General features: G+C 46.2%; 3 protein-coding genes across 3 annotated transcripts in view; 1 reads left to right on the forward strand and 2 right to left on the reverse strand.

Annotated features, from left to right (window-relative positions):
• LOC311031311 (epithelial membrane protein 1) overlaps nt 1-26,510 on the reverse strand; it is a 155,200-nt gene that overhangs the window by 16,911 nt on the left and 111,779 nt on the right. The gene's annotated exons all lie outside the window — the stretch shown is intronic.
• fmc1 (formation of mitochondrial complex V assembly factor 1 homolog) lies at nt 90-1,891 on the reverse strand. The gene is made up of 2 exons (XM_084037209.1): nt 1,716-1,891; nt 90-539 (listed from the first exon to the last, which is right to left on the reverse strand). Exons 1-2 carry the CDS (start codon nt 1,842-1,844, stop codon nt 336-338), a joined length of 333 nt encoding a protein of 110 aa, XP_083893335.1. The 5' UTR covers nt 1,845-1,891; the 3' UTR covers nt 90-335.
• Nucleotides 3,555-26,510, forward strand: part of grin2ba (glutamate receptor, ionotropic, N-methyl D-aspartate 2B-a) — a 95,948-nt gene continuing 72,992 nt past the window's right edge. The window contains exons 1-3 of the mRNA XM_084037498.1: nt 3,555-4,432; nt 9,761-9,912; nt 10,340-10,447. Of these exons, the coding sequence (XP_083893624.1) occupies nt 10,421-10,447 (27 nt within the window). The 5' untranslated portion in view covers nt 3,555-4,432; nt 9,761-9,912; nt 10,340-10,420. The remainder of the gene's footprint in view (nt 4,433-9,760; nt 9,913-10,339; nt 10,448-26,510) is intronic.

Here is a 26,510-nt window from a genome sequence, read left to right on the forward strand (position 1 = left end):
GAGAGAGGGATCATTTATCTGAATGGTTGCTTTTCCTTTTTTTACTCTTACTAAAACTACAAAACCATAAGCAGGTGTAGATACGCTGAAGGGTACAGTATATTTACAGTTTTATTTTAATCACAGCATTATCCAGATATTGAACATATAGAACAACACGACAGGAATAAGTTGAGTTCCCTCAGAGCTGTCCGTGATGGTACCATCTCCAGTCCGCCTGACTCCAGTCAAACATCTATCCCTTTGCAGTTCTCTCTTCGTGAGGTGAATTCTATGAGATTAGACGAATCGGCCACAGAGAAGTCCATTTTTCGCAGTGCGTCGAGATCATGTCCTCACTTCTCCCAGCCTTTGCCTCCCGGCTGAGTGGGCAACCTGAGCCCCACCAGGCCGGCCGCTTGTTCTGTGCTGTGCTCCCCCTTGCCGTGGTAAAGGTTGTGCAGGACCATGTGGTTCCTGGTCGATGCCAGCAAACACAGGTATGTGTTCGAGTCATGGTGGGCCTCTTGCTGGGCACGGCAGTACCTTTCTCCCGTTACCTGTGAGAGCGGGAACGACAGGAAATATAAGTTCAAATAAGGAAACGGATCATAACATAATTGGACAATGTGCACTTTTTGTTGTTGTTGCTTTGTACACTAAATCACTAACCATAAAGAAGAATTCAATCAAGTTCACGTTTATGAAGAAACGCCTTCAGGTTTAGCAGGTGGACAACACAGATAGCAATACCATAAACAAATGTGCCTCTATCACAGGCTTTTCTTCCTTTCATCAGCTTTAACAGCTACTCGGACAGCAAGCATCACTTCTGTCCCTATAGAGTTTCACATATGCATTTCAATGCCTCGGGGTCTTTACAGAGCTGGGACAAATACACACTGACAAGCAAGAGGTGCTCCAAGCCATTCTGCTCCAGTGACTGCACATGCATTAGACCAGCCTGGTGAGCCATGTTCTCCCAAGCATAAATAATACAAGCTTTAAGCCTATATGCTTAAACGCGCCAACCCTTCGTTTGAGCAAGCAGCTCTACGTTTGGTTAAAGTCGTTAGACGTATCCATTAAAATAAACATATAGTTACATTTAGGGGGTCTCCTTGACTAGAAACAAAATGAAGATGAATTTGGTCACGCAGAATGACTTATAAACAAATCTACTAACTATAAGCCTACAGATAAAGCATTTAAAACCATGTTACAAGGGTCTATTTCACCCCCCGGATGATTCCTTGATCAAATAAAATCGATTAAGCCTTTTTGAATGGTTTATGTAACGTTTCCTTGCACGGTCAGTTTGTTTTAAACACATTGAATGACTCCCATGTAGCAGGCTGCACTGCTGTGCGTAGGAACTGCTTAGTAAATTAATTACCGGAGAGGGTACTTTAACATCTGCGACTCAACACTCGTATGCTAAGGCTCAGTAGCTGCTGGCTAATGTTAGCATGTCCTTCTGCTGCAGTCACCTTGCGCTCAACTGTAACTTGTAAATATCTCAAACTACGCAACAATGACACTCCGGTGTCGCGTGAGGTGTTCGCTGCATTCCCACGTGTGTGAACGGCTGAAGGGTGAATGTTGTTTTCAATTAAATAGCAAAACGGTAATCATTCAAGAGTTATGAGGTTAGCTAATGCTAGCCATCCAGTCTGCAATGGCAGTTAGCTAACTTAGCTAACGTACGCTGGGAAGCAGTTGGTGGGGAAACTCGCCTGATTCTTACGAAACTGGTCCAAAACATAGTTGTAGGCCAGTGAGCGTTTATAGTCTGGCCCTTGGATGGCCCGTAGCTCCTTCAGTATTCCTCGGCAGACTCGGAGAGGGGATGACAGCGCTGCCATGTCTGAAACGGTGTTGTTGTGACTGTGTGCGGAGCAAGCAGCCAGGCATGCTCAATCAAAAACCGCACAGTCGATCAAACTACTGCGTATCGACCACAAGGCGGCGATGTGTCCCACTAAAACGTGATTGACGCATGTGACGCTTCTTCCCAACTCACTTTCTCCCCGCAAACATTTCACAGGTAACGTTGGCTCCATTTAAAACGTACACAATGCCAGTCTGTAAATGAATGTGTAAACATTCAGCTGTGTGTTGTCACTAAACGAACACCTCGTTCCTGCACCGGAGCTCTGTGCTCAGCAGCTCCTGTAGTCCTGCCGGGTAAATCATGTTAACAGTCACGGTGGTTCACAAATACATACAACCGTTCATTGTGTTTCCAAATTCAGGACCACAGATGTCTGAGACTTGGTGAAAGGTCGAGCAGAGTCATGTAACCACAGAGCCGCCTGTCCCAGAGGGAGGAAAGCTGCAAGATGCTACTCTTCGGTCACGTTCAAAGCCACTTCCACATGGATCCCACCCTCAACTTCACTGTCAGGTAATTTCTTCATGTGCCCATGAACAGAACTTGGTCCTCACTCACTGCTTCACACACTGCCACCTGTTAATGAAAGTACGATCGGGCTTGATCGTGAGTTAAGAAATGACTGTGAGATAAAAGGTAGAGGAGTCAGGGGAGACTCTGGGGATTTGTAACCAGGTTTTCTGTCCAGGATCTGTCAGCATCTCTCTGTCTCATTCCTCCCTTTGCTATAAATAACAACTTAAACATAGATAAAAAAAAAAACGAATCTACTGTAGGCTTGGCTGTAGGAAGAAATGAAAGAACATTTGAAACAACTTATTTCCCTGAAGAGAATAAAACCATAAGCGGTGAGCCTGTTGTTATATTTCAGTAACTATGGTAACAGGGTAAAAATATTAAGACGGATAACGAATGTGGAGATGCACTGCAGAATTTACCCATTGGAAGGATTCTTTTGATCACCTATCGTCGTGTGCTACTAGCTTTGATATGGACACTTTGAGAACGGCCATCTGTCGCCATGGCAACACTGAGTTTAGCTGAGGGCAAAACGAAGAGAAAAGGATGAGGTCTGTTTTCACAAGCGTGCGGACGTGAGCCGATGCTGCTCTTGATGTGGGGTTTGTTCGGTGAACGGGGCTTTGTCACGCGGAGAGGATCGACGCCGCCGTCGGAGCGAGACGAAGCTCGGGCCTTTTTAAACCTAACCCTGAGGTTGTGTGTGTGTCTGAGTGGATGTCAATGCAGTGCAGCACTGCAGCAGTGAATTTGTCCCAAGAAGTCAACATGTGAGCCGGATGCAAGTCACAGGTCGTCAGACTGGTTGCTCCAACCCCACAGTGTGTCCTCCCAGCGTTCCCAGTTATTTGAACCAGTGTATTGATGATTGACTCTAGGGGGAGCCAGTCTCTTATCAGTATCACACACCGGTTTGGTTCCTCGACATTTGTTGGAAGAGGCACCCCTCTCCCCCTCCTCCTCCTCCTCATCTCTCTCTCTCTCTCTCTCTCCCTCACACTCTCTCAATGAATACTAATGCAGCGAGTGGGCCCACCTCCCTTCCTCCCATCTTTTGCAGGGATGGGCGGGAGAGGGGAGACAGAGCGATTCCAGCTCAGTATCCTTCCTCATGAGGCAGGCAGCGCTTGACTAGCAGCAGCCCCAATGCCTTTTCTTCTTCCTCCCACTGAGCAGTATTGGTGATACAGAGCGTTGCTGCTGCAACAATGTCTAACCTGTGTGAGTGGCATGTGATATCAGACCAGAGTTGAAAGGGAGGAAAAGGACATCTGTGCCTGTTTTTTTTTTGTCATCTGGATGGGAAGTCTTTTTTGGGAGGAGAGACAGAAGAAAGCAGAAGGCAGCCGGGGAAGGGGAACAACTGGCACTAGCCAATCCCCCCTTCCACACATAGACTGGAGACAACGGAGGCCACTGGAGTATTTGCTTTTATCTTTCGTTTTTTGTTCTTTTTTTTCCTCATCGCGCTGCTGGGAGGTGCTTTGCCTTTTCATTTGCTTGCTCTCTCGGTCCTCTGTCTTCTCATCTATTTCGCCATTTACCTGGTCAACAATTTCTTCTATTTATGAGCCAGACAAGGAGGGAGAGAGAGGCAGAGAGACAGAGAAAAAGAGAACGAGAAAGAGGAGGGGGAATTTTTTTTTGGCCCCCTTTTATTCTCTTTTTTTTGTTCCCTTCATTCATTCTTCCTTCCCTCTCCATTGCTATCACTGCCAGCCCTTTCTATCCCTGTGCAGCCCACGCTCCCTCCTCCCTTTACCGCCTCCCTTCTCCTCCCCCTCCTCCTCCACCTCCTCCTCCTCCCCACCACTCCGCTCACTGTAGACCCGTAACTTTAGCTACTTTTTTTTTTGACTCCACCAGTGTTTTAATTTCCTCACTTTAAAACCAAACTCTCATAGAGACATTTAATTTGGCTTGCTTGTATTTTCTATTTATGCCTTTTTCACTTTTGTACCTTTTCCTATTTCCCCCTTCTCTTTTTTCCTCCTACCATCCTATGCATCTTTTTTGGGCGATTCTTAATTCTAACCATAGGTAGGTCTATTTAGTGTTTAGTGTCTGTCTCAAAGTCTTTGTTCCTTTTTCTGTGTATGCAAGGTGTTTTGTGTGGGGGTGCACACACACACACACACACACACACACACACACTGGCCTACAATCTAGCTTTGGTGTAACCATGGCTCCCCTCCCATCCGGCTCTCAGCTGATTCTTGCCTCATGCCATGTCATCCTCACGTCACTCTCCCCTCGCATACTATAATCTGTGTTTCCTGACTTGGTTTTCCTTCCTGTTCCCCTCAAACCAAGACCCACAGCGACTCATCCAGCAAGCCGCCGTCTCCAGTCGGCATCACGGAAACCACATTTCGACTGCCTCCATTTCTGTGTTGTCGCACAAAAGCCTGTTGTTCCATTAAAGCGTCTGAAATGCCCCTTTTATCACATACCGTCCTCCTCACACGTCCTTTTTTTGTTGCCTGTCATGCACATTGAGAGACGTCCCACTTCCACATTTGTCAGTGTGGAGGAAATCAAACCGAGGTGCGTTTAAGTTTCCTCGCTTCCTGTTTAGCAGGTGAAGGTCAAGCAGAGCAAAAAGGCCTAATTCATGTTCATGCGTCGTCCGTTCTGTCGGGGTGTCATCTGTGTTTATACACTCCTCGGCTGCCTTCTTTTTCTCTGCCCTCTTTCTCTCTCTCTCTCTCTCTCTCTCTCTCTCTCTCTCTCTCTCTCTCTCTCTCTCTCCCCCTCTCCCCTCCCTCTCTCTCTCCTATCTTTCTGAACTGACTTATTCTCGCAGACAGACACACACAAACACTCAAAGAGAATGGACTAGCAAAAAAAACGGGCTTCATCATCCAGGGGATTTTTTTTCCTCCACCATAATATTTTACTTTTTTTCAATCAAGCGTTAATCTCTCGAATCATCATCTTTTTTTCCACCCCTTCATCCTTTTTTTTCTCCATCACTTCCACCCTCTCACCTCCTCTGAATTGATTGACCTATTGATTCATTTGTTGTTCCAGTTTTGTCTTTTCATTCGCCATCTAAAAAATGTCATGTCCTACCGCTCACACGTCATTGACTCGCTCGCATCACGGAGGAGTTGATATTTATTTTGCATTTTGGTGACGTCATTTTTGCAATTCCTCACCTCGACGACTACCATTTGTAGTACAAGGGGCCGATTATTCATGAATAATCTTTAGTATTATAGAAACACAGAAGACAGGATGCCGAGAAAGAATGAAGATTGACTGCAAAGTGACTGAATAATTTGGCGTGTGTGTGTGTGTGTGTGTGTGTGAGCTACAGAGAGGCACAGCAGTCGACAGATGCATAGCAAAGTGAAGCAAACCACACAACTCATTTCCTTGTCCATCTCCCGTTTTATGTACATATTTCCATACATATAATTTTTTTCCTGAAGGAGATTTAACGCCTCTCCTCTTCATTACATGAAGATAATGGGAAGTGGGACGTTTGAGCAGCCGCCACCGTGATAAAGGCACTCTGGATATAGCTGCTTTCCTGTGGAATTACCCCTTTAAATCCCGGATCTGATTCCAAATGAAAAAAAAAAATTAACAGTAATTAAAACTGTCCTAAATTCTGGATTTTTTTTTTTTTTTTTTACTTCTTTTTGTAATGGACTGCAGCTGATTTCAATATTTCTTCTTCAACTATTGAATCTTAATGGGATTTCACTAACACGGATTAAGGACTCAAGCAACATCTTTGTCTATTAGTCGATGTAATAACTGTGGTTCTTACAATTTCTCCGGCCTACAAAATCCATTAGATTTAATATCTCTTAATGTTGAGGGTTAAATAGGTGAGTACAGTGCTTTGAATCCACACATGCTTTTGCTGTTACATGTTTTTTAAGATGATAAACTCATTTAGACATTCATCTTTTTTTTGTCATGAACCACTATTATTGGATGTGTGTGTGTGTGTGTGTGTGTGTGTGTGTGTGTGTGTGTGTGTGTGTGTGTGTGTGTGTGTGTGTGTGTGTGTGTGTGTGTGTGTGTGTGTGTGTGTGTGTGTGTGTGTGTGTGTGTGTGTGTGTGTGTGTGGATATTGGCGGATTATCAGAGATCAGTAATTTCACTCACACTTCACCATTTATCCTTTGTAGTCCCCCTCCCTTCTATTCCCGACACATTGTATTCATGTGACATAAAATCACATGCCTCCATTCAGATCTGATAACTTCAAAATGTACTTCACACGTTGAAATGAATCTCAACACTCCTTCCTTGGTTTTGTACTTATTAGCCACTTCCTCCTATCGAATCATCTGTTCAGTGCTGCTCCACACTCTCATTTCAAGCCCAGGTGTGTGTGTGTGTGCGTGAGTGTGCGCTAGCATGAGAGGAATATATAGGCAGATCAATAAAGTAATCTACATGGAGAGACAGACTTCATTGCCCTTTTCTCAATGCAATTATTTTTATCTGCTGTTATTTCAAAGAAACACAAAGTGCTTCACAGCGGGAGAATGACAGTATATCTCCAAATGGAGTGTGTTGGAATGAAATCTGGAGTCCTCGTCTGCAGCAAAATGCAATTCACACCCACTCTCTCTCTCTCTCTCTCTCTCTCTCTCTCTCTCTCTCTCTCTCAGACACACACACACACACATGCCGACGCTTCCATCTATCCATCATAGGCACATCGACGATTGACCCCTTTTCGCTGATTAACTTTCTCATCATTTGGTTGACAGGCGTTTGAATTCATACGGCATGTGCGCATATGTGTGTGTGTGTGTGTGTCAAGGTTAGGGCTATGTACCTGTGAAACCCACCTGGGACCCGCTCTCATAACCCGGGACCATTACCCATTCTGCTCGGCGCTCTTGGCACCCACGTGACCCCTGTAGTCCATCTACAGATGGGCACTTAAGCCCAGGTAGTGTGTCACAGCTGTCACAGCTGCCACGCTGCAAAATGGACGTCTCTGGTGCAAACCCTGCCTCTGACACATGGCTTACTGTTGTCTTCTTTTACGGCCGCGGACACAAAAGCAGCAGAGCTTTTATCATTTCATGAACTCTCTTGGCAGAGCGATTATGTTATTCGTAGCTGGGAAACCAGTTGATTTGACTACAGTTAAGCTAATGCTAATTAGGTTTTTAAAGGGAGTGTTCACCCCAAAATCCATATTTGACCTCCTACCTGTAGTGCTGTTTATCAGATCAGAGTGTTTTGTATGGTTTCTGAGATATCGACCATAGAGATATTGGCCTTCTCTCCAATATGGAACTATATTCTGCTTGTCGTCCTTAAAGCGCCCCCAAAAAACATTTGGAAAACTCAAACGTTATGTCTCTAATCAGAAACGATGACCCGGTTACTCAAGATAATCCACACACCTCGTTGTGAGCAGTTTCATGTAGGAACTATTGTCTCGGGTAATTGATTTTCATTTTGGGGTGAACTGTCCCTTTAAGGGATCCTTGTAGACGGATATGTCTAAAGATCACTTCCATACAAATGTAGAGGGGATTTGTCTGCGATCGCGGCATCATGAATCCTCCCGTCACTGATGAACAAAGACATGAATGTACTTTTCCTTCCTCGAGCGAGCTAGCATCACATTTTGTGTCTCGCTAAATTAACGTCCCCTGCCAAAAGCGACATCGTAGTTAATGTTTTACACAGTTTGTTCTTCAATGTAATTCTAAAAGTTTAAAGTGTACCCTCGCTCCAAATGAGTTATGTTGGTGTAAATATGGCCACCAAATTTTATTGAACGATAAATCAGTTGTATTTGGTGACCGGGGGCAACCACCTTATATTTCAAGCCTCCTGCCAATTCTTTTTTTAGTGTTTGAAAACTGCTCGCCGCCAGGAGCTTACGTGGAAAAAGGAGTCTGCCAAAAGTCTCCAAACAGAGCTTAAGAGATTTCCGAGGCGGCGTGTTTGCAGTCGTCATTGATAAACAGGCCAGGAGAGGAGACAGCAGGGGCTAAGGAGATTCATAATCCCATCCCCTCTCTGCTGGTTCCCTCTCTGTCTCTCCTTCTCCCCATGCTACCTAATGAGACGACAATACAGCTCCTGTCTGGCTCTGATCGGCCTCAATGAAACCAGCACTCATATCTCCAAATAACCTAACCGTCTGCCGATCGCTGCGTTCTAAAAACGACCTGAAAGTCGTCAAGGCGGTTTGAGGCGTCGCCTCAGATGCTGCACGATGACCTCGTCCGTCACCTCGCTAAGCGGGCCAATCGGAGCCACTAACTTCCCCGCTCGGCCGCCATGGAGCGAGGGGGGGCGCCAATGTGGGCCGACTTAAAAAAGTACATCTCCGTTTTATTGGCAGTGGATTCACTTCAAGCGGGCGGAATATGGGTCATGATCTGATATAAAAAGGCTATTCAATAATTCATCGGAGCTGATTAAGAGGATTCGTATCGACGCAGACGGCGTCCATGAGACGGGACAGGGAGCGCGCACACACACACACACACACACACACACACACACACACACACACACACACACAGAGACACAGAAAGAGAGAGAGTACGCAGGAGCAACATTTAGGGCCCTTTTGTGGGATTAGACGACGCTACGAAAGGAGCTAAAACGGCCGGATCGTTTCTTTGATGTTTTAATCTGCCGCGCGTTCCCGCCCCTTCTCTGTCGAACCGCGGAGCGGCACGCGGACATGTGACTAGCCTGTGATTACATGTCGCTGTGAGTGTGTACATGTTGTGTCAGGGCCCATCAATCTACTAAATATGAAATGTGCAATCTGTTACCCCGCAGAGACTGGTTTATTATTCATCGACAAATCTCAATTAATCATTCATTTACCTAAAGTGTGGCCCACACTCTCACTCGCCTTCCATTCAGACACTCGCATGGACGCTGTGTGGAGCATTGTGTTGGTGATGTGTGAGTTATGTATAATCTGGATTAATAGAAGCCATTTATTATTCTTCTGATATACGTACTGTAGTTTGGGATGAAGGCAGAGGCAATTTAGTACAGTACATTTGGAGGAAATGTATTATTTATCATACTGGGCTGGATTCTCCTCATATCGGGCTGCTTTATCCCCTACACACACACACACACACACACACACACACACACACACACACACACCACTTGCTAAAGGGAGACGTGTTGCCTTCACAGTAGCTTTAACAATAATACAGAAAGCTGTCTCCATATTGAGTTGTGCATTTTTAAATTCCCCTCACTTAATCTCGGTTTATGAATCCGGAGGCGAGCGGGTCAGAGGTGGCACACCGTGCCAAAGCACAGTATGGTTTTCTGAGCGTCGACCCGACTGTGACCGGCTCCTAACCCTCTGTCCTCCCTGTTCCCTCGCAATCACAGACTGGCGGACGTCAGACAAACAAGCGACGCCAGACATCTCTTCGGAGCGGCGAAGGGGAGAACAGAAGCCGAGCTGCTCCCGTGGAGTACAATTACCTCCAAATTGCTGCTTTGCCCTCTTGACCCGTCGAAGGATTTTGCCTAAAACTGCTGTGAGTTCCCGACTCCTTGTTCGCAATCAACTCTGAGCGGATCACGATGCGGAGGGGAGATAAACGCTCGGCGGCGTAATCTCACCTCTCCATTCATGAGCATCTGTATTTGCTTTAACAAACCCCACACACCTAATGAGGTGTTCTGGTAGAGAGGTGTAATTCAATTAATCACGGAGACTAGAACCCATTTATTTTATAAAGTGCAGCTGGTTAAGCAAATAAACCTGCTGGTGAAGTGACACCTGAAAATGATGAAGTGTTTCACTGCTTTCGTTGTGTTTTAGAGGCTTAAAAAAAACTAAAAAAAACAGAACAGAAAGCGATGCTCTTTTCAGCTCTTTTGATTAATCACTGCAGAGTCGAGAGAGACAAACTGACGGGAATGATCAGTACTCATGTGTTCTTCTCCCTTGTGTGGCTGTAGTTGAGCCTCCCTCAGTCTGAGGCTATGAGAGGGAGAGAGGAGTCCCAGGCCGCTCCATCATGCTACTTCTGAGACGCTGGGATGAGACTTTGGCTGGCAAAACACAAGGTAAGACAACATACATGCATGAGGCTTCTCTCCGCCATCGTCCTGTCTTATCTCACCTGTGTGTGTGTGTGTGTGTGTGTGTGTTTGTAAAGCTCAGTGATGGATGGTGTGAAACCTGAGAGAGGCTCCTCTGCTTGGTGTGCTTGCGGGTCAGGATGAAGGTTCAAGGTGGAGCCTACAGACGAATGGTTTAATCCTGGGGTTTTAGCACAGTGTGCACTTTGATCAGTGGCGTGCGTCAGCGCCTCGGACGCTCAACCCGCCTCGGCCCCCCCATCGACTATCGGCTTCATTTGCATGGCTCTACAAGCATTGATCAGGCAATTAAAGGATTTGTTGAATGAGATTTTCGTGGCAGAAGCGTGTGACCGTTTGGCCCGCTGCTCTGTTGGAGGGAGGACGTCGGTGTGCTCTGTGTGATGAGGTGAAAGAAGACATCGTTCTCTCTCCGTCCCAGGACCGAGTTGCACAGAGCAAATGTATTTGCCATTATCATATCAGCACATGCCATCGTTTTTTTCACTCCTCGGCGCTTAGCTTTTTTCTTTTATCACTCTCAAGTTCTGCCTGTCTTCCTGCTCTCTCCTTTATTCTTCCCCTCCCTCCCTCCCTCTCCGTCCCTTCCCATGCACGATGAATCAGCCGTGGCGTTTCAGACACTGAGCCTCGGAAACTAAATTTCTTCCCGGTCTTTGATGGGAGGCGCTGCTTGTTGTGGTGTGTGGGTGCGGAAGAGGAGTGTGCGGACGCACTACAAATGCTGCCATTACACACTTCCTGCTATTACTTTAAGCCCGCCGCCTTAGCCGGCAGCCGAGCGCCGGCGCCGCCCGGTAATGAAGTGCCTCGGCCTCGGCCCTCCGTCGTTAGCTGAAAGTCGTCACAGCAGCTGCCTCGGCTAACGCTGACGCTGCACTTTGCCTACTATCGCCTTTTGCGTCATAAAACATTACCATATAGATGAATTAACAGTGGCGGGTGAATCTCATTAACGGCACCACCCACCTTCTTTGAAAAGAAGTCTTACTCGGACTTACAGATTATTAGGCTACGAGGCCTATTATTCAAGTCCAGCAAGCTTCCTGCTCTTATATAAACGCTTTAGAAAAAACCCCACTGCTTGGAATCCTGCCTAAAATGAGGACATATTAGAATAATAATGTCTCATGTGTTCTTTTTAAAAGCTTTATCTCCAGCCCTTGTGTACCTAGCCTAAATGGGATTCAGGCCCCTCATTATATCACCTCCTCTCAGCGCCATTAATTAAGTGCAGCATGTCTCATTTTTCAGTCAAATCCAATTAACAACAGACTCCTATTTAGACTGTGGGAGCCGGCGTCGTCGTTCATATCGAACGCACCAAACTGATAGAACGCTGTATCGAGGCCACGGTCTCCCATGTGTGAAATAAAGTCTGAAATATTTTGGGATCACCTTTCTCCCGCCCGCTGATGTACAGAATGTCATTAACGGCAGATTTCCGTATTGAAGCGTAACAGTGAGATAGACGAGCACCTCTTTCCGCCTGTAATTATATATATCAAGTTTCATTTCATTGCATTCCTCTGCTGAAAAGGGAAGTAGCGGTGCTTATTTTGAGACAATATTCATAACTGACATTCTTTTTTTCATGGAAAGGGTGTGGACAGACCTTTTTTTCTTTTGTTTTCCCTCTGACTGTTTTTCTAAACTGCAGCAAACTCAGTCGATGAGTTAGGAGGCTTTTTAGAAGAAAGGAGGAGAGGAAGGTGTGTGTGTGTGTGTGTGTGTGTGTGTGTGTGTGTGTGTGTGTGTGTGTGTGTGTGTGTGTGTGTGTGTGTGTGTGTGTGTGTGTGTGTGTGTGTGTGTGTGTGTGTGTGTGTGTGTGTGTGTGTGTGTGTGTGTGTGTGTGTGTGTGTGTGTGAAAGAGGATAGAGAGGGCAGCTGTGTGTTTTCTCAAGAAAACAACGATGTGCAAAATGACACAGCAGTGTGTGGGCACATCTCATTAATTCCAGAACTCATTCTTATTCAAAGAAACTTTTCAGGCTCTGCAAACTGGCCGAGCGCGTTCCTCCCTGTAATGAATTCCAACCATATTGTTCCACCTGATGTTCCATTAACGTGTAATTGAATAAACCTGTAAGATACAGCAGTGAGGTGACTCTCCGGTGGGCTGTTGAACTCAAAGTCATCATTTAATATTACCTGAGTTTGGACCGCAGGCTCACGTGTTTTGGCGTGACCTGAAAACACAGCTGAGGTCTGAGCATTGATTGGGTTTGCGAAACAGCAGATCGATGCAGCTTCAGTCATCCTCTCTCCGGCAGCGGAGCAGCAACATAAGTCACCTGGAGAACGCAGCCATTAGCTGAGCGCTGCACTTCCACTTTACTTTGGTGGCATCTGTTATTTTCTGGCACCGTCCTCCGATGCTGCTGCGAGGAGGCTTCAGGTGCCGAAATAATGACGTTAATGCCGAAGCGTGGCGTCGGGCAACAATTTAAAAAACATTGTTTAGTTGTTGAAGTAATTTCCCATCATGTAAAAATGGTTCCAGCCTCTGAAATGTGAGGTGTTGCTATTTTCTTTCTAAATTTACTTAAAAAACTTTAAAACATGATTCTTCTCAGACGAGGATTGCTATGATTTCCAAGAGCGATTGGGGACGTTTGTTTGTGATTTATGGATGGGACATAATGGCATCCTTGGAAAGTGTGGTTTGAATGCAACAGTACACTGAATTTAAAAATAGGTGCATCACGTCTGTGTGTTCAGACCCGGCTGAGTTACGACTCTGCAGCCGGCCAAACTACTTTCTTCTCTTCCATCTCACACTGTCTTTGCTTCAAATCTCTCCCTCCACACCTCCCCTTCAACTGGAATAATCGATTCATTGTATAAAACACACACACACACACACACACACACACACACACACACACACACACACACACACACACACACACACACTTAAAAGCCAATGCAGGTATGTGAGCAGCTGTCTGGAAGAGCGGCTTTGTGGTCAGTTTCAGCTGACTTGTTGTTTTCTGGCCTCACCTAGAGGTTGTGTTGTTGGAGTGGGTGAATGATTGTTTCTGTGTGTGTGTGCATGTGTGTCTGTGTGTGTGTGCGTGTGTGTGTGTGTGTGCGCGCCCCGGGTCAGCATCTTTACGCAGCCGGGATCAGCGGGAAACACTTGTGCACATGCCTAGAGGACCAGCCATGCAGCGTGTCGGAGGTTTGGCTGTGCGGCTGAGAGGAAGGATGATTGCTGCCGAGTGATGAAACCAAACAGATTCTTTACTTGTACGCTGTAGCTGTACAGTCAGAAGGGCGGTGAGACGGTTAAATCCATAAAGCCGAGGCTCGCAACAAAACAGGAAAAACAACAAACCGCGATTCACTCTCAAACGTCGTGTTATTGGGTCGTGAATGTAGCGTTTCCCATTTGGGCAGCTTGCTGTTGTCACATTGATTGAAGGGCGACTCCTCTCATCCACATTTAATTTGCAATAATAACACCTGTTTCATAGCATGTGATTAATGTTATACTGGACAGCAAATGTGATCGATGTCTTGTTGAGGAGGAGCTGCTACTAAGTAATGCTGTTTAAACGTATTTTTCTTTCCCATTATGAAAGAAATAAATCAGTCTAGCAGAAGAGGGATTACTTCCCCTTGAAACAGCGTTGTACCGGGAGCAAGTTACCCGCCCCCCCAACACACACACACACACACACACACACACACACACACACACACACACACACACACACACACACACACACACACAAGTATCTCTAAAAGCCTGTTTGTGATGTTGCACAAATGGTCAAGTATGGGCAGTGACCCTCCACCATCCCTGAGTGCGCTCTCTGCCGTGGAGATGTCAGAACTAATGCTCGCCTCGCCTCGGCCCGAAGCCTCCCGCAGCCTTTTGCTGTGACTCTGTTCGCCAGTAGATGATTTTATAAGTTATTGATTGCGTTGTGTTAAGGAGAAATGCCCGCCAGGAGTTTAGCAGAAGAACTCCCAATAGGGAGCTAATGCCTCTCTGGGGGATCTCATCCACGTGCTGTCAAAGTCTGTGATATGTGGCGACCAGGCTGCAGAGAGAGAGAGGGAAACGGAGAAACGGAGAGGGGGATGGAGAAAGGGAAGAATAGGTTGAATGTGCCGATCCGTCTCACAAGGAGATGCTGCAATGCTTCCGACGACGCAGACAGACAATAGGAAGGGAGAGAGCTGTTGTAAGGGATACGAGCGTAATAGGTTTGTCAAAGTCTGACTGATTAAACTCAATGCACCTGAAGAGGATGCAGCTCTCATGCAGGCGTTCCAACCTCTTCTGTGTATTCAGTCGATCGTCCCGCATTGATTGGTGAAAGCCAGAACCGGAGTTTGAGGAGAAATTGAAAACGCTGTAAGTGCTGTGTGAGAAAGAGACTTTGTGCTCCTGAACTAATTATGGATCAATTTCCACACACTGGCATTTGTGTCGCTGATGGAAGTGCTAGAAAAAGACTATAGATCAGTCTTGTGGTGAGTTGTTTGTTTTTTTTATGTCTTTTATGTCTATATTACCCACAATGCCTCTGCTTTTTACATTACACCTCCACATTTCCAAAAAGAAAAAAAAAAGATTTTCAAATATTTCCCAGTCATTTCAGTATTTGAGTTTCATAGAAATGTCAAAGTTAGGAGACCATAATGGACCATAAGCTGTTACCTGTTACCAGCCAATGGGAACATGGAACATTTAACAGGCCAGAAGCACTTTGGACTTTCTGCAGCGCTGTCGGAGCTCTTTGCCGTCGTGTCAGCAGACAGAATAACAAGGGGAATCAGTGCATGCTTGCTTCTAGTTGGTATCTCATGACAACAGCTTGCCAATTAATTTACAATGAGCGGAGCTGGGGTGTTGGAGGCTGGCGGGGCAATAAGGGAAAGACGAGAACAGAGAGAGGGATGACGGGGAGGGTACAACGGGACAACTTTTGTAGTCCTGTGTGTGTGTGTGTGCGTGTGTGTGTGTGTGTGTGTGTGTTTTGGTGATGTGGTGGAAATAAACAGCGCTTGAGGAGGACCGGGTGTTAAATGAATGCACCACCTTGAAAGAAAAAACAATTAGAAGATGCTCACACAGCCAGAGCCTGATGGCACCCTCTTTAAGGATGTGTGTGTGTGACTGAGTACTTTAAAATTATTTTATTGTATACTGATGATCAATTACTTACTAGTCTCGCCAACGTCCACATCCACACAAAAAATTAGATCCAGATTGTATTTCCTCGGACAGAGAGATAAAACACTGCAGGCCTAAGAGAGACAAATGTTGCGAATACATGATATGCACAGCGGCCCGCCGGGTCACCGAGATGCTCCATTAAACATACAGCTAATAGTGTAATAATGGCCAGTGGAGGGTAGAGAGGCGATCGGCCTGAAAACGTCCCAGGCTGGTAGGTCTATAGGACGTCTATGGAACTTTGTCACGGTTGTAATGGTGACTATAAATCCTTCTAAGGATGGATCTTGGCTGTACATCCAGTGGCTCACTTTGACCATAATGTAGTTGCAGACCAACCAACTCCACATTGTTACTGTAAATCTTCTTTTGTTGCATTTAAACATGTGACATCCTCAGCCGTGAATGTCCTCTGTAATAAAGACGGCATCATGTGTGTGTGGTAGATATCGCCACTTATTAAACGCGGCTGTGAAGTCTCATATTTCAGCCAAATCAGGAAAAAAAGAGCACTGGTTAAGGGCGAGCTCTGTTTTGACACCAGCCTAATAATATATTTCATTTTAAGTCCATTGGAATTATATTATCTGTCACGACAAAATTGCCCCCCTGACATTATCTGTAACTGCTGCCCAAGTGTCTGATATCTATTATGAAGCAGGGAAACCCTCAGGGTGATATAAGATACTGTACTCCTCGGGATGTTCTGTGTGTGTGTGTGTGTGTGTGTGTGTGTGTGTGTGTGTGGAGGGAAGACTTTAAGGTGACGGTCAACGGTGGTCAACGGCCACATTGTGTTTTTTTTTAATCATTTTTTCTTATACTTGATACTAATTAAATCAATCAATACAGATTCTATGGAATCGTATAAACATCTACATGATTGTCACGTACTTGCTCTTCCGGCGACGCCTGTCTCTGAGTGTATATCTTTTGTGATAAATCAGTTGTGTAATTGAAGAGGCGGTATGGATATGCTTGAGTGGTTAATGTTGAGAGACGGCGTCGGCATGTTCATTACTTAACACCGAGGCCCTGTGTGCCTTATACATAAATGGATCATTTCATGGTATATGTGTGTGCATCATTCAAATTGATGCAGCCTCCTCCCGGCTGCTTGTCGCGAGTACAAGAGTACGAGGTGGGTCAGCGCACATGTCAGTGTGTGTGTGTGTGTGTGTGTGTGTGTGTACTTTCACTGTGGTTGCTGTCGTGATTGCGAGTGAGCCAGACCTTAAAAAATCAATCATCGAGAGTGACGAAGAACGGGAGAGCACAGAAGGAAGCAAAAACACATGAACAGATGCACACACACACACTCACACACACACACACACACACACACACACACACACACACACACACACACACACACACACACACACACACACACACAGTGAAGTCCTAGAACACTGCAGTGAGCCATTGGAAATAAACTCAGGCATCAGGAAAGTAGAGACACACTGTGCTTTTCTGTTTTCACTTCAATGCAGAATGTACGCTTACGTTCCACTTATCTCACCCTGCAAATCACCCCTTTTTTCTCTTTCTACTCCCGTTCTTTCCTATTTCACTCTCTGCGTCATCTTTCTCATCTAATGCCCCCCCACTCTCTGTCTCTCTCTCTCTCTCTCTCTCTCTCTCTCTCTCTCTCTCTCTCTCTCTCTCTCTCTCTATTTCTTTCCCTCCTTTCTGTCATGCTCTCTGCATTTATCTCCCCTCTCTCTCTTTCTCACACAGTTTTTTTAATTAAAATCTCTCTGTATCAAGGGATTCTGTTATGGCGGTGATTTAAATGGAGGGGCTGACATAAACTTAACATTACTGTCAGACCAAAGCAAATTCCATCAGCCATGGTGAAATTTGCTGCGTTGGCCGTTTCCCAAAAGGCTTTTTTTACTCTAGAGCCAATATCTATAGCACCACCTATCTATCTTCTTTTTTTCCCACTGATGTTGCCCGATGCTCTTTTTTTTTTTTTTTTGCTTTTCTGTATATCAGATCAGAGGCCGGCATCATCAAATGTAGCGGCTCACTACATGCAAACTGGACCGATGCTGATGTTGATATGTGACAGCGGGGCTGTCGTAGTGAGATGACTCAAAAAGCCTGGAATTAAGAGTACGTTCTTATCTGGAAAATTGACACTTTACATTGTCAGCATTAAAATGAGCTATTAGTAGTTTGACAGCCTCTCGAGGGCCCTTCACCCCAAATAATGGTCAGTGCATCTGTATGAATCTGTGATATCGCCAGTGTCGATACATCGGTTGGCCTTGAGCGTAGACAGACCGGCCTGCATGCTCATCACTTGCACACTCTTATATGCCCACAGTTGTTGCCGTGGGAAACCAGACACTTCCCCTCCTCATGAGTGTTTGCAGCCCCTCCGCTCCCCTCCACCTCCATGGCGGACTCACTCTCTGGTGGATGGGAGCCTGTGGTCGGGGCTTCATAAATCAAGATGTTACCACCGGCGCTATAAGGCTACTTTTTAATTAAAACTGTGAATCAGTCGGCCCTGATTATGAATTGTACTCTGCTGCCACTGAATAAAATATACTGGGTACTTCTTCCCCTCCCCGACTCTTCCTCTCTCTATCATCTACTCCCCTCCGACTCTTCCTCTCTCTTTCACCTTCTCCCCTCCGACTCTTCCTCTCTCTATCATCTTCTCCCCTCCGACTCTTCCTCTCTCTATCATCTTCTCCCCTCCCCGACTCTTCCTCTCTCTATCATCTACTCCCCTCCGACTCTTCCTCTCTCTATCATCTTCTCCCCTCCCCGACTCTTCCTCTCTCTATCATCTTCTCCCCTCCGACTCTTCCTCTCTCTATCATCTTCTCCCCTCCGACTCTTCCTCTCTCTATCATCTTCTCGCCTCCGACTCTTCCTCTCTCTATCATCTTTTCCCTTCCGACTCTTCCTCTCTCTATCATCTTCTCCCCTCCGACTCTTCCTCTCTCTATCATCTTCTCCCCCCTGACTCTTCCTCTCTTTATCTTCTTCTTCCCTCTGACTCTTCCTCTCTCTATCTTTCTCTACATGATTCTTCCTCTCTTTATCTTCTTATTCCCTCCGACTCTTCCTCTCTACATCTTCTTCTCCCTCTCTGACTCTTCCTCTCTTCCATCTCCTCTCTCTCTCTCTCTCTCTCTCTCAGCTCCCCACCAGAAATGGAGAATGTCCACAGCAGACCTTGGCCGTAGTGAACGGCGACATCATTGTGAAATAGTTGAGGAGCTTAGCGGTTGCATAAATGTAATAACTCACCATGGAGGGCCCGGCGCCACTGGGGTCAACACCATTATATCACACAAAACAGCCAGGAGGACGCACCACTGAAGCTACGAGGCCAGTGGGGCTGCTTTACTGCTCACTACAACTCCTTTAATTATGTCACAACAAGTGAAACATGTTGTTGTTGTTGGATTGGATGATCCTATCAAAGCAGGGAATAGAGAGCAGTCAGTAATAGGACGGCAGCTTTTATCCACTGGTCATATTGGATGCATCTGAGATAAACAATGGAAATGGCTCCTGGTTTTTTTCGTTGATGTTATTCATGAAGACAGAAACTGCAAGAAGAGCAGCTTGGGCAGGAGAGGGAGCCGCTCTGCGTTCCACTGTCAAAGGGCAGCGACGACAGCAGCGCTAAACTGTCAAATGAAATAAACAAAACCCAAATCTGTGAATATATTTATATGCAAAACAGTGATCCTTAAAAGCTCCTCTTAGGAGCACCACCAGGTTAAAGCTTAACAGCATGTCTCCTTCAAGGGCCCTTTTGCTAATTGATGACCTTTTGCGAGTGTTAAGTACAACCGACACAGTCCCAGTCAGGTACGGGGGATGAGCCGGGCCCCGGCGGAGCAGAAATTAGCCCAATGGAGCGCGGCGGTGGAGCCGGAACGCCGCAAAGCGCCGCCTCTGTTGTGCCGCCGCGTCTGCTTCCCTTTACATTATATCAGCAGGCGGGAGCAGGGAGGAAGGACTAACTGGAATTCAATCTTACAGCTTTGCACAAACAAACTCATGAATGATAATGGGCTGCTAATTGAAGGTACTGGAGCGACTCCCTCCGCTGACTGTGTCGCTGCAAATGGAGTCCTCCGGGTAGTCATGGCGACAGGCACAGCGAGGCTCTGGAGGTTTCCTGACCTGAGCTGGAGTCAGATCATCTTTTTACACACGTTCCCCATAGTCAGTGGCACCATTTGGTTACATATGCAGCAATGAATATTCATGAGGACACTGTTTGCAGTTGGTGCACTGAACTGTTTGAAAAGTTAGTTCGAGTGCAGGGTTTTATTTATATGTCTGCGTTTCGGATGCAAATATTGTGATGGTTTTATTCACTCTCCATGTTTATATCGGTCTTAAATGTATAAAAGAGAGCAATATTAAAAAGATCATTCAATCATTAATTACAGTTAAAGAATCTGTCTGCATCTTCCAGACACTTGTGGTGTTGTGTTGTGTTTCAGACGGCCTCTGCCTGTTTTTACACCTCGCCATTAGTTCATCTCTATCGACGTTCTGTATTGATGTGCACTAAACTACATTTCACCACCGATTAGCATCTTAAAGTCACGTGACGCAGCAGAAGGCTGGCACAGTGGGGAGCTGTGATGCCTGCCCTTAAAGCACTCCCTTACTGAGCGTCTGACCTGTTGAGGTGTCCTTGAGCAAGATGTTGGATTTCTACCAGTTGAGAGGTTGTCTTTGTGTAGCTGGACGGGAGAACTCCTCGTAACAGAAAGCTGCTTTTATCCGGGGCTTTGGTGTTTTACCAGCTCAAAGAGAACATACATTTTTTTTATCAGTACTATGTCTACAGCAGAAATCCTGTCACGCTGTTCTCGGATTAGAAAAGCCGCCTTAGCTTCGTGCAGACCCGTTCTGTTGTGATGCCACCCATGCTTAGGTGTTCACCTGTGTTCCTGTCTGCTTCTGTTCCTGGACGTCTGCTGGTGAGCCGGCCAGTCCGACCAACTGTCCGTTTGTGTATCTCGTCGGCTGCTGCCGTCTGTCCGCCCGCGTCTGTGTGTAGTGCTGCTGTTCTCCTCCGGGTGCGTCTCTCTCTCTCCAGGCTGAGTGTTGGGTGGGATTAAATCCGGGGGACATCCGTTGGAGAGGCGCTCGTAGATGTCATTATCCCTGTGGGGAGTCTCATCATCATCCCGCAGCAGAGAGAGGCGCTTGGCACGCCGGGCCCGCGAGAGAGACAGCCGTGACAGCCTTACGTCTGCAAGAAAATTGTGATGATCGTGCGAAAAAAAAAGAGGCAGGAGATACTTTGTGTGTTCGCATTATGGAAGTGAAAATGGCGGTATCTTGAAATCCGTTCTCAGGCAGCTTCTAATCATAGCAGGTCCCGTGCAAGAATACCTGGAATTAATTGAACGGTGTAAAATTAGCAGCAGAATTGAAAGCTGAAGATGAAAGTCATCAGTCAATATTCAGCCTCGGGGGGGGGGGAGGGAGGAGACGACTCTCCTGCCGCGTGTTTGCAGAGGTGCTATGAATCAGAGGGGTCTGTAAGGGATTATGGGTGGGTGATTTTACGTAACGTTTTCTTATGACATGTGATGCTCTAGAGATTAAAATAAATTAGAATTCATAGACGAGCAAATAATCAAACCGGGGCCAATTATTGGAACATTTACAACATTTTATCTTAAAGTGGATTGAGTGTAAAAAAATGATGCTTCTGTGTAAAAGTTCCAGTCATTTTCCTCTTGCGGAGAGGTGCAGATCCCTTGCTACTGGGATGCACATAAACACACCCAGCCCCATGAAGAAAAAAAAAAAAACACTTCCACACCTACTAATCCAAAAAGGCAGAATGGTGGTGCCAAAAATAACAGCCTGGAATGAGATGGATAGAGGAGGACAGATTATTGTGGCTCTAATCTGTGAAAAGCTGACAATAAAACACATTTAAAGTGATTACAGCACCGTTATTGGCACGAGGGTCACTCAATGCACCGTGCTGCTCCTATCCCGAGCTTTACCTCCCAACAGACAATGGAGTCTGCTGCATAACACGTATAACACACTCCTGTAAAGGTCTTTCGCAATGACACATGGACTGAAGCACTTATGCTGATGCAAGGCAAATGAGGAGAGAGAAGGCGAGTAGATAAAATTAGGAAGGGAAGTAGGAGAACAGAAAGAGAAGCGAGGATGGAAGGGGGGGAAAAGCGGAGTGAAGAGAGGGATTTCGGAGCTGAAGCCACAAATCACGTGGAAGATTAAGCGTCTCTTGTGCGAGGCGGACTAGGTGTAAATAGAAACGTGTCTCTGGGAGAGATCCTGGAGACCAAGTGCTTATCTCCCCGAGAGATGTCTGAACATATTTGTCAATCTGAAGTGTCTTCGTGTCCATAGACGTGATATGCAGAAAACAAACAGCTAATGGTAGATGGAAAGGGGTTTGCAACAAACATGCATCAAGCGAGCAAGTTGACCAGGCATTGTACAGGACCAGGCATTCTACAGGACCAGGCATTATACAGGACCAGGCATTGTACAGGACCAGGCATTATACAGGACCAGGCATTGTACAGGACCAGGCACTATACAGGACCAGGCATTATACAGGACCAGGCATTCTACAGGACCAGGCATTATACAGGACCAGGCATTGTACAGGACCAGGCACTATACAGGACCAGGCATTATACAGGACCAGCCATTGTACAGGACCAGGCATTGTACAGGACCAGGCATTATACAGGACCAGCCATTCTACAGGACCAGGCATTATACAGGACCAGGCATTCTACAGGACCAGGCATTATACAGGACCAGGCATTGTACAGGACCAGGCATTATACAGGACCAGGCATTATACTGGACCAGGCATTGTACAGGACCAGGCATTACACAGGACCAGGCATTATACAGGACCAGGCATTCTACAGGACCAGGCATTGTACAGGACCAGGCATTGTACAGGACCAGGCATTACACAGGACCAGGCATTATACAGGACCAGGCATTCTACAGGACCAGGCATTATACAGGACCAGGCATTCTACAGGACCAGGCATTACACAGGACCAGGCATTATACAGGACCAGGCATTATACAGGACCAGGCATTCTACAGGACCAGGCATTATACAGGACCAGGCATTATACAGGACCAGGCATTACACAGGACCAGGCATTATACAGGACCAGGCATTATACAGGACCAGGCATTCTACAGGACCAGGCATTATACAGGACCAGGCATTCTACAGGACCAGCCATTATACAGGACCAGGCATTATACAGGACCAGGCATTATACAGGACCAAGCATTCTACAGGACCAGGCATTATACAGGACCAGGCATTATACAGTACCAGCACATCCTCAAGCCGCTGCAGGCGCTTTCACCCGTTGGACAGCTGCCACATGTGAGGAGATGCTCCACGTTGCGACTGCCTCAATAAGCCAAGTGAGTCCGGGGCTCTGGCGATCCTCCCCCTCACACTGTGATGTGTCCTCTGGGAGCTCACTGGGCAGCTCCCAGCCTGGACACTGGCCCAGGAACAGCTGCTGGGAAGTTGGGCGGCAGGTCTGCGTTGTGGTTAACATTTGATATCAAACGTGTTGTTTTGGAAGAACCAGTGTTGCCCCACATCCTCCAGCACGGTTCTACCAATGTCTGTCCGGGATCCTTCTCCCTTTGGGCCTTTGGTTTATAAATGGACACACAGAACGTTGGATGGAGGCCATCAGAAATTTTATGATCCTCGTAATTTTATAAGTTCATTATGGATAGACGTGTCTAACTGTATGGTAATTGAGGAAAGCAACACAATTTGTCTAAGGGCTTACTTTCCATTGCATCCAGACTGTTAACACTTGGGCTTTATGCCAAAGAGTGTGTGGATCGAATTCAGCATGTCGCATTAAGTCCATTCCTTACCAATTTCTTGTAAATTGAGGAATTATGATGCATTTAATAATGGTTTTATAAATGCATCCGCTGGCCACTTGGCATCTTTCTGCACACCGCACTTAATGGAAAGCACTACCTTTTATTCATTTTGCCTGCTTTTTTAAAACAATACAAAAAATGATAGCCATAATGACTAATTTAGGAATTGTAATCAATTGCATCTTAATAAATACATGCATTATGTTGAGAATAATGTAAACAACACATTAATAGCAGGAGTAGCTCCCAATTAATTCCCTTTAGCTCAGACTGTTGGACCTTGTTGAAAGAAAACGATCAGACTGTCACATATAACATACTGTTCATCATCAGTTGTCTCTGAAGTGTGTCATGTGCAGCTTTGTGTACCAGCCGCTATACTGTCCTCCTCTTCATCACCACCTGTCTATTCGGGGGCATTAAATCTGATGAACATGTAGCTAGATGTTGTATAACATCTTGGCACTCATATGAACGACCACATGGCGTCATTTTAAGCAAATGCAAAACCCTGAATGTTGCTCTTTTATTTGAACCCTTATAACATTTTTTCAATTATAACAACAAATTTCATTTTAAATCAATAGTTTGTTCCAGATGATGCCTGAAAACAAAGTGTAGACTTATGGATAGTATTGGGAAAATGGCAAAAATGTTTAAAATATAACTGGGACCTTCAGGGTTTAGTCAGCTCACGTCGGACACACACACACACACACACACACACACACACACACACACACACTCTCGACTTCCATAAATAAAGCAGGAAAAGTGTGCAGAGGCGTAATCATAGACCTCATGCACTGGCAGTGACTGTGCTCCTCCTGCTGTAATTATTCCATATATAACTAACATATGTACGTCAAATCCATAGCTCACCGCCCACATATTCATTTTATAATAATAATTATATATAACTCTCCAAAAAGTTTTGAAGAGAGACTTGAAAGCAACAAGTGTTTCAGGTTTGACCCTGTGTGTGTGTGTGTGATATCAGCCACCCCGGTGTCCCGCTGCTGCGTGGTCAAAGGTCGTCCTGGTGACGTTTCCCTCACCTGTCAGCACTTGTTCTGGGTCATGTGGTGCCAAACAACTCAACAACATCAGATCACGGCTGTCAAAAATGATCTTCCGCCGCGCAAAAAGCTAAAAAGCCGTACATGAAGTTTCTCCCCCACGTCTGTTCATTCCTTATAATGAAACGACAAGCGAGGGCTGACAAAAGAATTAGACGTGGAAGTGGCCTCAAGTGATGTTTTTCAAATTCACTTCTTCTGCTACTGCTGCTGCTGCTTCTGATACGTGAAATTAAAAGGAGAAGCGAAGCCGGCGCGGCACGCCCGACTTAGCTGTTAAGATAATGTACTCGCCCCATGGACGGTTTGAAGTCATCCGGAGATACAGAGAGATTGTCGTTCCCCGCCGTCGTCTGCCGTCCTCCGAAATATCAAATTAGGCAATAAATGTGGAAAAATTGCCAGGAGCCTTTGTCCTGCAGTTTTCATGCAAATAACACCATCGACAAACCTGACACTTACCACGTAATGAGAAGAGGGCGACGAGAGAGTGCGAGCGCAAGAGAGCGATAAGTGGGAGAATTGAGAGGAAGCATTGTTCGAAGGGACAAAATGATAAAACGGAGCGAGAGGAAGAGATAAATAGCGTTCAACCGAAAGCAAGAGGGATTCTGGGAGGAAGAGAGGGATGGACGCTTCGACGTCCCCCCCCTTTCTAGAAATAGACACCATTATGCCAGTAGATTGGTCCCGGAGCCTCGTGAACATGTGATTGCAGAGCCTGGCTGGTCTGCTCGGTGAGGGGGCTGCCGAGTGGCTGCTTCAGCACATCGTGTACAGACACGGGTCCAAACACATTATCACACGCTCACACAGTCGCAGGCCACCTTCCACCTCCACAGCAGGCTGCACAGACAGGCTGCATGAATATGGAGCAGAGCGGTTCATCATGAGTTCACACATTAGACCAGCATTGCTCTCGCACTCTCGGCATCCAAGGTTTTGGCGGCGATTCTGCCATCCAGCTGATTTCTCCTTCTCGTCCGGCGTGCGGTGCAGTGACCCACGCCGAGGCCCCCACCCCCCGGGGTCACGTTGCCGCGGCAGCAGGGGCTCGCCTTTCTGTAAATGCTACCGCGCGCTGAAAAATGTTTTCAGGATTGTCAGGTGGCGTCCGCCGTCCAGGGATCAATTTCAAATCAAAGACGTCTCGTCGCAGAAGATTAGCGCCGAGGTGACATTTTTCTGCCGGCTTTCATTCCAACGGGGGGAGAAAAAAAAACGTAAACATAAATGTCACTTCTAAAAATGCATTAGGGGGAGCGAGCCGCTGTTCACAACCTTTCAAACCAAATTCATCAGACACACACACACACACACACACACACACACCGTGACCATTCTGGGCTGTAGTGCTTCCTTTATTTCTGCGAGAGCGGATGGAAACGGAGTTCAGTCACGTTTTATTAAATAACAAACCGTAAACTAATACAGGTTTGTTCACCTGTAATAGGTGTGGTGATTGAGCGTGTGTGTGTGTGTGTGTGTGTGTGTGTGTGTGTGTGTGTGTGTGTGTGTGTGTGTGTGTGTGTGTGTGTGTGTGTGTGTGTGTGTGTGTGTGTGTGTGTGTGTGTGTGTGTGTGTGTGTGTGTGTTGGCCAGCATTTGACACAAGCAGAGATCCGCTGCCGAATCCCGGCTGGTTCTAATTGTGTGATTTATAGCTGACAAAACCAAAACAGAAAGGAGAGCCAATTACAGGGCTGTAACGTCTACGTCATGCCTCAGATCCCCTTCTCTGTCATTTTCCACTACAGCAACATGAGCCATGTTAGCCTTGACATTCATTAATGACTGTTACCCCGTTTATTGTCCAT

This window comes from Eutrigla gurnardus, assembly GCF_963514095.1.
Source record: "Eutrigla gurnardus genome assembly, chromosome: 20".
NCBI lineage: Eukaryota > Metazoa > Chordata > Actinopteri > Perciformes > Triglidae > Eutrigla > Eutrigla gurnardus.